General features: G+C 52.6%; 1 protein-coding gene across 1 annotated transcript in view; it reads left to right on the forward strand.

Moving 5' to 3' along the window:
* LOC136699569 (ATPase family AAA domain-containing protein 2-like) overlaps positions 1-12,533 on the forward strand; it is a 31,207-nt gene that overhangs the window by 12,415 nt on the left and 6,259 nt on the right. The window contains exon 14 of the mRNA XM_066674386.1: positions 117-245. Coding sequence (XP_066530483.1) covers positions 117-245 — 129 coding nt within the window. The remainder of the gene's footprint in view (positions 1-116; positions 246-12,533) is intronic.

Raw genomic sequence — 12,533 nt, forward strand, 5'->3', positions numbered from 1 at the left:
TTTTTAATTTTTTCAGCAGAGAAGAGCCATTTAATGAAGCGGTGCATCATTCCTGCATTTCAGTGTTTTCATGGTTCTATGTGGTGTTATTGCTGTAATCTGTGTTGTTTGCTCAGGGTCTTCTCCAGCATGTGGTGCAGAGGACTGAGAGCTGGGAGGTGATAAAACTGGAGAAACTCTATGCTTACCTCGCGCAGTGCATCTACAAACACCATCAGGACTATGACAAAACCAGCCTGATTCAGGTCAGAACTTCCCAGATGAACTCTCAGTTCTCTTCCCTCGACAGTAAATCACTGGCAAAAGTAAACAAACCTAGTACAAATCCGGTGAGAGCTGAGATACCCGGCTTAAATATCACCAACTGTAAATATAGTCAACTATCTATATATATATATATAGTGTTACAGGACTAACGTGTTTGGTTTCAGAATGAGTTCTGACACATACAGGCCTGGCATGGTACCTGCGTTTTTAAAAATATGTGGAAGGGCATTGTGGCGAAACAGGTAAAGTTGCTACCACACAGCTCCAGGGTCCTGAGGTCTGTGTTCAGTCCTAGCCTCTGGTCACTCTCTGTGAGCAGTGTGGTGTGTTCTCCCTGTGTCTGAGTGGGTTTCCTCCCTGTGCTCCATATTGGGTTCAAACATGTGTTGGAAAGTGGAATAACTGTGAAATTGTTCACAGTTATGTGATGCCTAGTCCACACGTATGTGTTTATTTTAAAATCACACAGGTGTGAGTGACTGGGTGAGTGTGTGATGCCCTGACCACAGGTGTGAGTGACTGGGTGAGTGTGCGATGCCCTGTCCACAGGTGTGAGTGACTGGGTAAGTGTGTGATGCCCTGGCCACAGGTGTGAGTGACTGGGTGAGTGTGTAAAATTGTCCACAGGTGTGAGTGACTGGGTGAATGTGTGATGCCCTGTCCACAGGTGTGAGTGACTGGGTGAGTGTGTGATGCCCTGTCCACTGGTGTGAGTGACTGGGTGAATGTGTGATGCTCTGTCCACAGGTGTGAGTGACTGGGTGAGTGTGTGATGCCTTTTCCACAGGTGTGAGTGACTGGATGAGTGTGTGATGCCCTGTCCACAGGTGTGAGTGACTGGGTGAGTGTGTGATGCCCTGTCCACAGGTGTGAGTGACTAGGTGAATGTGTGAAATTGTCCACAGGTGTGAGTGACTGGGTGAGTGTGTGATGCCCTGTCCGCAGGTGTGAGTGACTGGGTGAGTGTGTGATGCCCTGTCCACAGGTGTGAGTGACTGGGTGAATGTGTGATGCCCTGTCCACAGAAGTGAGTGACTGGTTTAGTGTTTGATGCCCTGTCCACAGGTGTGAGTGACTGGATGAGTGTGTGATGCCCTGTCCACAGAAGTGAGTGACTGGTTTAGTGTTTGATGCCCTGTCCACAGAAGTGAGTGACTGGGTGAGTGTGTGATGCCCTGTCCACGGGTGTGAGCGACTGGGTGAGTGTGTAAAATTGTCCACAGGTGTGAGTGACTGGGTGAGTGTAAAATTGTCCACAGGTGTGAGTGACTGGGTGTATGTGATGCCCTGTCCACAGGTGTGAGTGACTGGGTGAGTGTGTGATGCCTTGTCCACAGGTTTGAGTGACTGGGTGAGTGTGTGATGCCCTGTCCACAGGTGTGAGTGACTGGGTGAGTGTGTGATGCCCTGTCCACAGGTGTGAGTGACTGGGTGAGTGTGTGATGCCCTGTCCACAGGTGTGAGTGACTGGGTGAGTGTGTGATGCCGTGTCCACCGGTGTGAGTGACTGGGTGAATGTGTGATGCTCTGTCCACAGGTGTGAGTGACTGGGTGAGTGTGTGATGCCTTGTCCACAGGTGTGAGTGACTGGATGAGTGTGTGATGCCCTGTCCACAGGTGTGAGTGACTGGGTGAGTGTGTGATGCCGTGTCCGCAGGTGTGAGTGACTGGGTGAGTGTGTGATGCCGTGTCCGCAGGTGTGAGTGACTGGGTGAGTGTGTGATGCCCTGTCCGCAGGTGTGAGTGACTGGGTGAGTGTGTGATGCCGTGTCCGCAGGTGTGAGTGACTGGGTGAGTGTGTGATGCCCTGTCCACAGAAGTGAGTGACTGGTTTAGTGTTTGATGCCCTGTCCACAGGTGTGAGTGACTGGGTGAGTGTGTGATGCCCTGTCCACAGAAGTGAGTGACTGGTTTAGTGTTTGATGCCCTGTCCACAGGTGTGAGTGACTGGATGAGTGTGTGATGCCCTGTCCACAGAAGTGAGTGACTGGTTTAGTGTTTGATGCCCTGTCCACAGGTGTGAGTGACTGGTTTAGTGTTTGATGCCCTGTCCACAGGTGTGAGTGACTGGGTGAGTGTGTGATGCCCTGTCCACAGGTGTGAGCGACTGGGTGAGTGTGTAAAATTGTCCACAGAAGTGAGTGACTGGTTTAGTGTTTGATGCCCTGTCCACAGGTGTGAGTGACTGGATGAGTGTGTGATGCCCTGTCCACAGAAGTGAGTGACTGGTTTAGTGTTTGATGCCCTGTCCACAGGTGTGAGTGACTGGATGAGTGTGTGATGCCCTGTCCACAGAAGTGAGTGACTGATTTAGTGTTTGATGCCCTGTCCACAGGTGTGAGTGACTGGGTGAGTGTGTGATGCCCTGTCCACGGGTGTGAGCGACTGGGTGAGTGTGTAAAATTGTCCACAGGTGTGAGTGACTGGGTGAATGTGTGATGCCCTGTCCACAGGTGTGAGTGACTGGATGAGTGTGTGATGCCCTGTCCACAGGTGTGAGTGACTGGGTGAGTGTGTGATGCCCTGACCACAGGTGTGAGTGACTGGGTGAGTTTGCGATGCCCTGTCCACAGGTGTGAGTGACTGGGTAAGTGTGTGATGCCCTGGCCACAGGTGTGAGTGACTGGGTGAGTGTGTGATGCCCTGTCCACAGGTGTGAGTGACTGGGTGAGTGTGTGATGCCCTGTCCACAGGTGTGAGTGACTGGGTGAGTGTGTGATGCCGTGTCCACCGGTGTGAGTGACTGGGTGAATGTGTGATGCTCTGTCCACAGGTGTGAGTGACTGGGTGAGTGTGTGATGCCCTGTCCACAGGTGTGAGTGACTGGGTGAATGTGTGATGCCCTGTCCACAGGTGTGAGTGACTGGGTGAGTGTGTGATGCCCTGTCCACTGGTGTGAGTGACTGGGTGAATGTGTGATGCTCTGTCCACAGGTGTGAGTGACTGGGTGAGTGTGTGATGCCTTTTCCACAGGTGTGAGTGACTGGATGAGTGTGTGATGCCCTGTCCACAGGTGTGAGTGACTGGATGAGTGTGTGATGCCCTGTCCACAGGTGTGAGTGACTGGGTGAGTGTGTGATGCCCTGTCCACAGTTGTGAGTCACTAGGTGAATGTGTGAAATTGTCCACAGGTGTGAGTGACTGGGTGAGTGTGTGATGCCCTGTCCGCAGGTGTGAGTGACTGGGTGAGTGTGTGATGCCCTGTCCGCAGGTGTGAGTGACTGGGTGAGTGTGTGATGCCCTGTCCGCAGGTGTGAGTGACTGGGTGAGTGTGTGATGCCCTGTCCGCAGGTGTGAGTGACTGGGTGAATGTGTGATGCCCTGTCCACAGAAGTGAGTGACTGGTTTAGTGTTTGATGCCCTGTCCACAGGTGTGAGTGACTGGATGAGTGTGTGATGCCCTGTCCACAGAAGTGAGTGACTGGTTTAGTGTTTGATGCCCTGTCCACAGAAGTGAGTGACTGGGTGAGTGTGTGATGCCCTGTCCACGGGAGTGAGCGACTGGGTGAGTGTGTAAAATTGTCCACAGGTGTGAGTGACTGGGTGAGTGTAAAATTGTCTACAGGTGTGAGTGACTGGGTGTATGTGATGCCCTGTCCACAGGTGTGAGTGACTAGGTGAATGTGTGAAATTGTCCACAGGTGTGAGTGACTGGGTGAGTGTGTGATGCCCTGTCCACAGGTGTGAGTGATTAGGTGAATGTGTGAAATTGTCCACAGGTGTGAGTGACTGGGTGAGTGTGTGATGCCCTGTCCGCAGGTGTGAGTGACTGGGTGAGTGTGTGATGCCCTGTCCACAGGTGTGAGTGACTGGGTGAGTGTGTGATGCCCTGTCCGCAGGTGTGAGTGACTGGGTGAATGTGTGATGCCCTGTCCACAGAAGTGAGTGACTGGTTTAGTGTTTGATGCCCTGTCCACAGGTGTGAGTGACTGGATGAGTGTGTGATGCCCTGTCCACAGAAGTGAGTGACTGGTTTAGTGTTTGATGCCCTGTCCACAGAAGTGAGTGACTGGGTGAGTGTGTGATGCCCTGTCCACGGGTGTGAGCGACTGGGTGAGTGTGTAAAATTGTCCACAGGTGTGAGTGACTGGGTGAGTGTAAAATTGTCTACAGGTGTGAGTGACTGGGTGTATGTGATGCCCTGTCCACAGGTGTGAGTGACTGGATGAGTGTTTGATGCCCTGTCCACAGGTGTGAGTGACTGGGTGAGTGTGTGATGCCGTGTCCGCAGGTGTGAGTGACTGGGTGAGTGCGTGATGCCCTGTCCACAGGTGTGAGTGACTGGGTGAGTGTGTGATGCCTTGTCCACAGGTGTGAGTGACTGGGTGAGTGTGTGATGCCCTGTCCACAGGTGTGAGTGACTGGGTGAGTGTGTGATGCCCTGTCCACAGGTGTGAGTGACTGGGTGAGTGTGTGATGCCGTGTCCACCGGTGTGAGTGACTGGGTGAATGTGTGATGCTCTGTTCACAGGTGTGAGTGACTGGGTGAGTGTGTGATGCCTTGTCCACAGGTGTGAGTGACTGGATGAGTGTGTGATGCCCTGTCCACAGGTGTGAGTGACTGGGTGAGTGTGTGATGCCCTGTCCACAGGTGTGAGTGACTAGGTGAATGTGTGAAATTGTCCACAGGTGTGAGTGACTGGGTGAGTGTGTGATGCCCTGTCCGCAGGTGTGAGTGACTGGGTGAGTGTGTGATGCCCTGTCCGCAGGTGTGAGTGACTGGGTGAGTGTGTGATGCCCTGTCCGCAGGTGTGAGTGACTGGGTGAGTGTGTGATGCCCTGTCCACAGGTGTGAGTGAATGGATGAGAGTGTGATGCCCTGTCCACAGGTGTGAGTGACTGGATGAGTGTGTGATGCCCTGTCCACAGGTGTGAGTGACTGGTTTAGTGTTTGATGCCCTGTCCACAGGTGTGAGTGACTGGGTGAGTGTGTGATGCCCTGTCCACAGGTGTGAGCGACTGGGTGAGTGTGTAAAAATGTCCACAGAAGTGAGTGACTGGTTTAGTGTTTGATGCCCTGTCCACAGGTGTGAGTGACTGGATGAGTGTGTGATGCCCTGTCCACAGAAGTGTGTGACTGATTTAGTGTTTGATGCCCTGTCCACAGGTGTGAGTGACTGGATGAGTGTGTGATGCCCTGTCCACAGGTGTGAGTGACTGATTTAGTGTTTGATGCCCTGTCCACAGGTGTGAGTGACTGGGTGAGTGTGTGATGCCCTGTCCACGGGTGTGAGCGACTGGGTGAGTGTGTAAAATTGTCCACAGGTGTGAGTGACTGGGTGAATGTTTGATGCCCTGTCCACAGGTGTGAGTGACTGGATGAGTGTGTGATGCCCTGTCCACAGGTGTGAGTGACTGGGTGAGTGTGTAAAATTGTCCACAGGTGTGAGTGACTGAGTGAATGTGTGATGCCCTGTCCACAGGTGTGAGTGACTGGATGAGTGTGTGATGCCCTGTCCACGGGTGTGAGCGACTGGGTGAATGTGTGATGCCCTGTCCACAGGTGTGAGTGACTGGGTGAATGTGTGATGCCCTGTCCACAGGTGTGAGTGACTGGGTGAATGTGTGATGCCCTGTCCACAGGTGTGAATGACTGGATGAGTGTGTGATGCCCTGTCCACAGAAGTGAGTGACTGGTTTAGTGTTTGATGCCCTGTCCACAGGTGTGAGTGACTGGGTGAGTGTGTGATGCCCTGTCCACGGGTGTGAGCGACTGGGTGAGTGTGTAAAATTGTCCACAGGTGTGAGTGACTGGGTGAGTGTGTAAAATTGTCCACAGGTGTGAGTGACTGGGTGAGTGTGTAAAATTGTCCACAGGTGTGAGTGACTGGGTGAATGTATGATGCTCTGTCCACAGGTGTGAGTGACTGGGTGAGTGTGTGATGCCTTGTCCACAGGTGTGAGTGACTGGATGAGTGTGTGATGCCCTGTCCACAGGTGTGAGTGACTAGGTGAATGTGTGAAATTGTCCACAGGTGTGAGTGACTGGGTGAGTGTGTGATGCCCTGTCCGCAGGTGTGAGTGACTGGGTGAGTGTGTGATGCCCTGTCCGCAGGTGTGAGTGACTGGGTGAGTGTGTGATGCCCTGTCCGCAGGTGTGAGTGACTGGGTGAATGTGTGTTGCCCTGTCCACAGAAGTGAGTGACTGGTTTAGTGTTTGATGCCCTGTCCACAGGTGTGAGTGACTGGATGAGTGTGTGATGCCCTGTCCACAGAAGTGAGTGACTGGTTTAGTGTTTGATGCCCTGTCCACAGGTGTGAGTGACTGGGTGAGTGTGTGATGCCCTGTCCACGGGTGTGAGCGACTGGGTGAGTGTGTAAAATTGTCCACAGGTGTGAGTGACTGGGTGAGTGTGTAAAATTGTCCACAGGTGTGAGTGACTGGGTGAGTGTGTTAAATTGTCCACAGGTGTGAGTGACTGGGTGAGTGTGTAAAATTGTCCACAGGTGTGAGTGACTGGGTGAATGTGTGATGCTCTGTCCACAGGTGTGAGTGACTGGGTGAGTGTGTGATGCCCTGTCCACAGGTGTGAGTGACTAGGTGAATGTGTGAAATTGTCCACAGGTGTGAGTGACTGGGTGAGTGTGTGATGCCCTGTCCGCAGGTGTGAGTGACTGGGTGAATGTGTGATGCCCTGTCCACAGAAGTGAGTGACTGGTTTAGTGTTTGATGCCCTGTCCACAGGTGTGAGTGACTGGATGAGTGTGTGATGCCCTGTCCACAGAAGTGAGTGACTGATTTAGTGTTTGATGCCCTGTCCACAGGTGTGAGTGACTGGATGAGTGTGTGATGCCCTGTCCACAGAAGTGAGTGACTGGTTTAGTGTTTGATGCCCTGTCCACAGGTGTGAGTGACTGGGTGAGTGTGTGATGCCCTGTCCACAGGTGTGAGCGACTGGGTGAGTGTGTAAAATTGTCCACAGAAGTGAGTGACTGGTTTAGTGTTTGATGCCCTGTCCACAGGTGTGAGTGACTGGATGAGTGTGTGATGCCCTGTCCACAGAAGTGAGTGACTGGTTTAGTGTTTGATGCCCTGTCCACAGGTGTGAGTGACTGGGTGAATGTGTGATGCCCTGTCCACAGGTGTGAGTGACTGGATGAGTGTGTGATGCCCTGTCCACAGAAGTGAGTGACTGGTTTAGTGTTTGATGCCCTGTCCACAGGTGTGAGTGACTGGATGAGTGTGTGATGCCCTGTCCACAGAAGTGAGTGACTGATTTAGTGTTTGATGCCCTGTCCACAGGTGTGAGTGACTGGATGAGTGTGTGATGCCCTGTCCACAGAAGTGAGTGACTGATTTAGTGTTTGATGCCCTGTCCACAGGTGTGAGTGACTGGGTGAGTGTGTGATGCCCTGTCCACGGGTGTGAGCGACTGGGTGAGTGTGTAAAATTGTCCACAGGTGTGAGTGACTGGGTGAATGTTTGATGCCCTGTCCACAGGTGTGAGTGACTGGATGAGTGTGTGATGCCCTGTCCACAGGTGTGAGTGACTGGGTGAGTGTGTAAAATTGTCCACAGGTGTGAGTGACTGAGTGAATGTGTGATGCCCTGTCCACAGGTGTGAGTGACTGGATGAGTGTGTGATGCCCTGTCCACGGGTGTGAGCGACTGGGTGAATGTGTGATGCCCTGTCCACAGGTGTGAGTGACTGGGTGAATGTGTGATGCCCTGTCCACAGGTGTGAGTGACTGGGTGAATGTGTGATGCCCTGTCCACAGGTGTGAATGACTGGATGAGTGTGTGATGCCCTGTCCACAGAAGTGAGTGACTGGTTTAGTGTTTGATGCCCTGTCCACAGGTGTGAGTGACTGGGTGAGTGTGTGATGCCCTGTCCACGGGTGTGAGCGACTGGGTGAGTGTGTAAAATTGTCCACAGGTGTGAGTGACTGGGTGAGTGTGTAAAATTGTCCACAGGTGTGAGTGACTGGGTGAATGTGTGATGCTCTGTCCACAGGTGTGAGTGACTGGGTGAGTGTGTGATGCCTTGTCCACAGGTGTGAGTGACTGGATGAGTGTGTGATGCCCTGTCCACAGGTGTGAGTGACTAGGTGAATGTGTGAAATTGTCCACAGGTGTGAGTGACTGGGTGAGTGTGTGATGCCCTGTCCGCAGGTGTGAGTGACTGGGTGAGTGTGTGATGCCCTGTCCGCAGGTGTGAGTGACTGGGTGAGTGTGTGATGCCCTGTCCGCAGGTGTGAGTGACTGGGTGAATGTGTGATGCCCTGTCCACAGAAGTGAGTGACTGGTTTAGTGTTTGATGCCCTGTCCACAGGTGTGAGTGACTGGATGAGTGTGTGATGCCCTGTCCACAGAAGTGAGTGACTGGTTTAGTGTTTGATGCCCTGTCCACAGGTGTGAGTGACTGGGTGAGTGTGTGATGCCCTGTCCACGGGTGTGAGCGACTGGGTGAGTGTGTAAAATTGTCCACAGGTGTGAGTGACTGGGTGAGTGTGTAAAATTGTCCACAGGTGTGAGTGACTGGGTGAGTGTGTAAAATTGTCCACAGGTGTGAGTGACTGGGTGAGTGTGTAAAATTGTCCACAGGTGTGAGTGACTGGGTGAATGTGTGATGCTCTGTCCACAGGTGTGAGTGACTGGGTGAGTGTGTGATGCCCTGTCCACAGGTGTGAGTGACTAGGTGAATGTGTGAAATTGTCCACAGGTGTGAGTGACTGGGTGAGTGTGTGATGCCCTGTCCGCAGGTGTGAGTGACTGGGTGAATGTGTGATGCCCTGTCCACAGAAGTGAGTGACTGGTTTAGTGTTTGATGCCCTGTCCACAGGTGTGAGTGACTGGTTTAGCGTTTGATGCCCTGTCCACAGGTGTGAGTGACTGGATGAGTGTGTGATGCCCTGTCCACAGAAGTGAGTGACTGGTTTAGTGTTTGATGCCCTGTCCACAGGTGTGAGTGACTGGTTTAGCGTTTGATGCCCTGTCCACAGGTGTGAGTGACTGGGTGAGTGTGTGATGCCCTGTCCACAGGTGTGAGCGACTGGGTGAGTGTGTAAAATTGTCCACAGAAGTGAGTGACTGGTTTAGTGTTTGATGCCCTGTCCACAGGTGTGAGTGACTGGATGAGTGTGTAATGCCCTGTCCACAGAAGTGAGTGACTGGTTTAGTGTTTGATGCCCTGTCCACAGGTGTGAGTGACTGGGTGAATGTGTGATGCCCTGTCCACAGGTGTGAGTGACTGGATGAGTGTGTGATGCCCTGTCCACAGAAGTGAGTGACTGGTTTAGTGTTTGATGCCCTGTCCACAGGTGTGAGTGACTGGGTGAGTGTGTGATGCCCTGTCCACGGGTGTGAGCGACTGGGTGAGTGTGTAAAATTGTCCACAGGTGTGAGTGACTGGGTGAGTGTGTAAAATTGTCCACAGGTGTGAGTGACTGGGTGAATGTGTGATGCTCTGTCCACAGGTGTGAGTGACTGGGTGAGTGTGTGATGCCCTGTCCACAGGTGTGAGTGACTAGGTGAATGTGTGAAATTGTCCACAGGTGTGAGTGACTGGGTGAGTGTGTGATGCCCTGTCCGCAGGTGTGAGTGACTGGGTGAATGTGTGATGCCCTGTCCACAGAAGTGAGTGACTGGTTTAGTGTTTGATGCCCTGTCCACAGGTGTGAGTGACTGGATGAGTGTGTGATGCCCTGTCCACAGAAGTGAGTGACTGATTTAGTGTTTGATGCCCTGTCCACAGGTGTGAGTGACTGGATGAGTGTGTGATGCCCTGTCCACAGAAGTGAGTGACTGGTTTAGTGTTTGATGCCCTGTCCACAGGTGTGAGTGACTGGTTTAGCGTTTGATGCCCTGTCCACAGGTGTGAGTGACTGGGTGAGTGTGTGATGCCCTGTCCACAGGTGTGAGCGACTGGGTGAGTGTGTAAAATTGTCCACAGAAGTGAGTGACTGGTTTAGTGTTTGATGCCCTGTCCACAGGTGTGAGTGACTGGATGAGTGTGTGATGCCCTGTCCACAGAAGTGAGTGACTGGTTTAGTGTTTGATGCCCTGTCCACAGGTGTGAGTGACTGGGTGAATGTGTGATGCCCTGTCCACAGGTGTGAGTGACTGGATGAGTGTGTGATGCCCTGTCCACAGAAGTGAGTGACTGGTTTAGTGTTTGATGCCCTGTCCACAGGTGTGAGTGACTGGATGAGTGTGTGATGCCCTGTCCACAGAAGTGAGTGACTGATTTAGTGTTTGATGCCCTGTCCACAGGTGTGAGTGACTGGATGAGTGTGTGATGCCCTGTCCACAGAAGTGAGTGACTGATTTAGTGTTTGATGCCCTGTCCACAGGTGTGAGTGACTGGGTGAGTGTGTGATGCCCTGTCCACGGGTGTGAGCGACTGGGTGAGTGTGTAAAATTGTCCACAGGTGTGAGTGACTGGGTGAATGTTTGATGCCCTGTCCACAGGTGTGAGTGACTGGATGAGTGTGTGATGCCCTGTCCACAGGTGTGAGTGACTGGGTGAGTGTGTAAAATTGTCCACAGGTGTGAGTGACTGAGTGAATGTGTGATGCCCTGTCCACAGGTGTGAGTGACTGGATGAGTGTGTGATGCCCTGTCCACGGGTGTGAGCGACTGGGTGAATGTGTGATGCCCTGTCCACAGGTGTGAGTGACTGGGTGAATGTGTGATGCCCTGTCCACAGGTGTGAGTGACTGGGTGAATGTGTGATGCCCTGTCCACAGGTGTGAATGACTGGATGAGTGTGTGATGCCCTGTCCACAGAAGTGAGTGACTGGTTTAGTGTTTGATGCCCTGTCCACAGGTGTGAGTGACTGGGTGAGTGTGTGATGCCCTGTCCACGGGTGTGAGCGACTGGGTGAGTGTGTAAAATTGTCCACAGGTGTGAGTGACTGGGTGAGTGTGTAAAATTGTCCACAGGTGTGAGTGACTGGGTGAGTGTGTAAAATTGTCCACAGGTGTGAGTGACTGGGTGAATGTGTGATGCTCTGTCCACAGGTGTGAGTGACTGGGTGAGTGTGTGATGCCTTGTCCACAGGTGTGAGTGACTGGATGAGTGTGTGATGCCCTGTCCACAGGTGTGAGTGACTAGGTGAATGTGTGAAATTGTCCACAGGTGTGAGTGACTGGGTGAGTGTGTGATGCCCTGTCCGCAGGTGTGAGTGACTGGGTGAGTGTGTGATGCCCTGTCCGCAGGTGTGAGTGACTGGGTGAGTGTGTGATGCCCTGTCCGCAGGTGTGAGTGACTGGGTGAATGTGTGATGCCCTGTCCACAGAAGTGAGTGACTGGGTGAATGTGTGATGCCCTGTCCACAGGTGTGAGTGACTGGATGAGTGTGTGATGCCCTGTCCACAGAAGTGAGTGACTGGTTTAGTGTTTGATGCCCTGTCCACAGGTGTGAGTGACTGGGTGAGTGTGTGATGCCCTGTCCACGGGTGTGAGCGACTGGGTGAGTGTGTAAAATTGTCCACAGGTGTGAGTGACTGGGTGAGTGTGTAAAATTGTCCACAGGTGTGAGTGACTGGGTGAGTGTGTAAAATTGTCCACAGGTGTGAGTGACTGGGTGAGTGTGTAAAATTGTCCACAGGTGTGAGTGACTGGGTGAATGTGTGATGCTCTGTCCACAGGTGTGAGTGACTGGGTGAGTGTGTGATGCCCTGTCCACAGGTGTGAGTGACTAGGTGAATGTGTGAAATTGTCCACAGGTGTGAGTGACTGGGTGAGTGTGTGATGCCCTGTCCGCAGGTGTGAGTGACTGGGTGAATGTGTGATGCCCTGTCCACAGAAGTGAGTGACTGGTTTAGTGTTTGATGCCCTGTCCACAAGTGTGAGTGACTGGTTTAGCGTTTGATGCCCTGTCCACAGGTGTGAGTGACTGGATGAGTGTGTGATGCCCTGTCCACAGAAGTGAGTGACTGGTTTAGTGTTTGATGCCCTGTCCACAGGTGTGAGTGACTGGTTTAGCGTTTGATGCCCTGTCCACAGGTGTGAGTGACTGGGTGAGTGTGTGATGCCCTGTCCACAGGTGTGAGCGACTGGGTGAGTGTGTAAAATTGTCCACAGAAGTGAGTGACTGGTTTAGTGTTTGATGCCCTGTCCACAGGTGTGAGTGACTGGATGAGTGTGTAATGCCCTGTCCACAGAAGTGAGTGACTGGTTTAGTGTTTGATGCCCTGTCCACAGGTGTGAGTGACTGGGTGAATGTGTGATGCCCTGTCCACAGGTGTGAGTGACTGGATGAGTGTGTGATGCCCTGTCCACAGAAGTGAGTGACTGGTTTAGTGTTTGATGCCCTGTCCA

This window comes from Hoplias malabaricus, chromosome 6 (genome assembly GCF_029633855.1).
Source record: "Hoplias malabaricus isolate fHopMal1 chromosome 6, fHopMal1.hap1, whole genome shotgun sequence".
NCBI classification, from domain to species: Eukaryota; Metazoa; Chordata; class Actinopteri; order Characiformes; family Erythrinidae; genus Hoplias; species Hoplias malabaricus.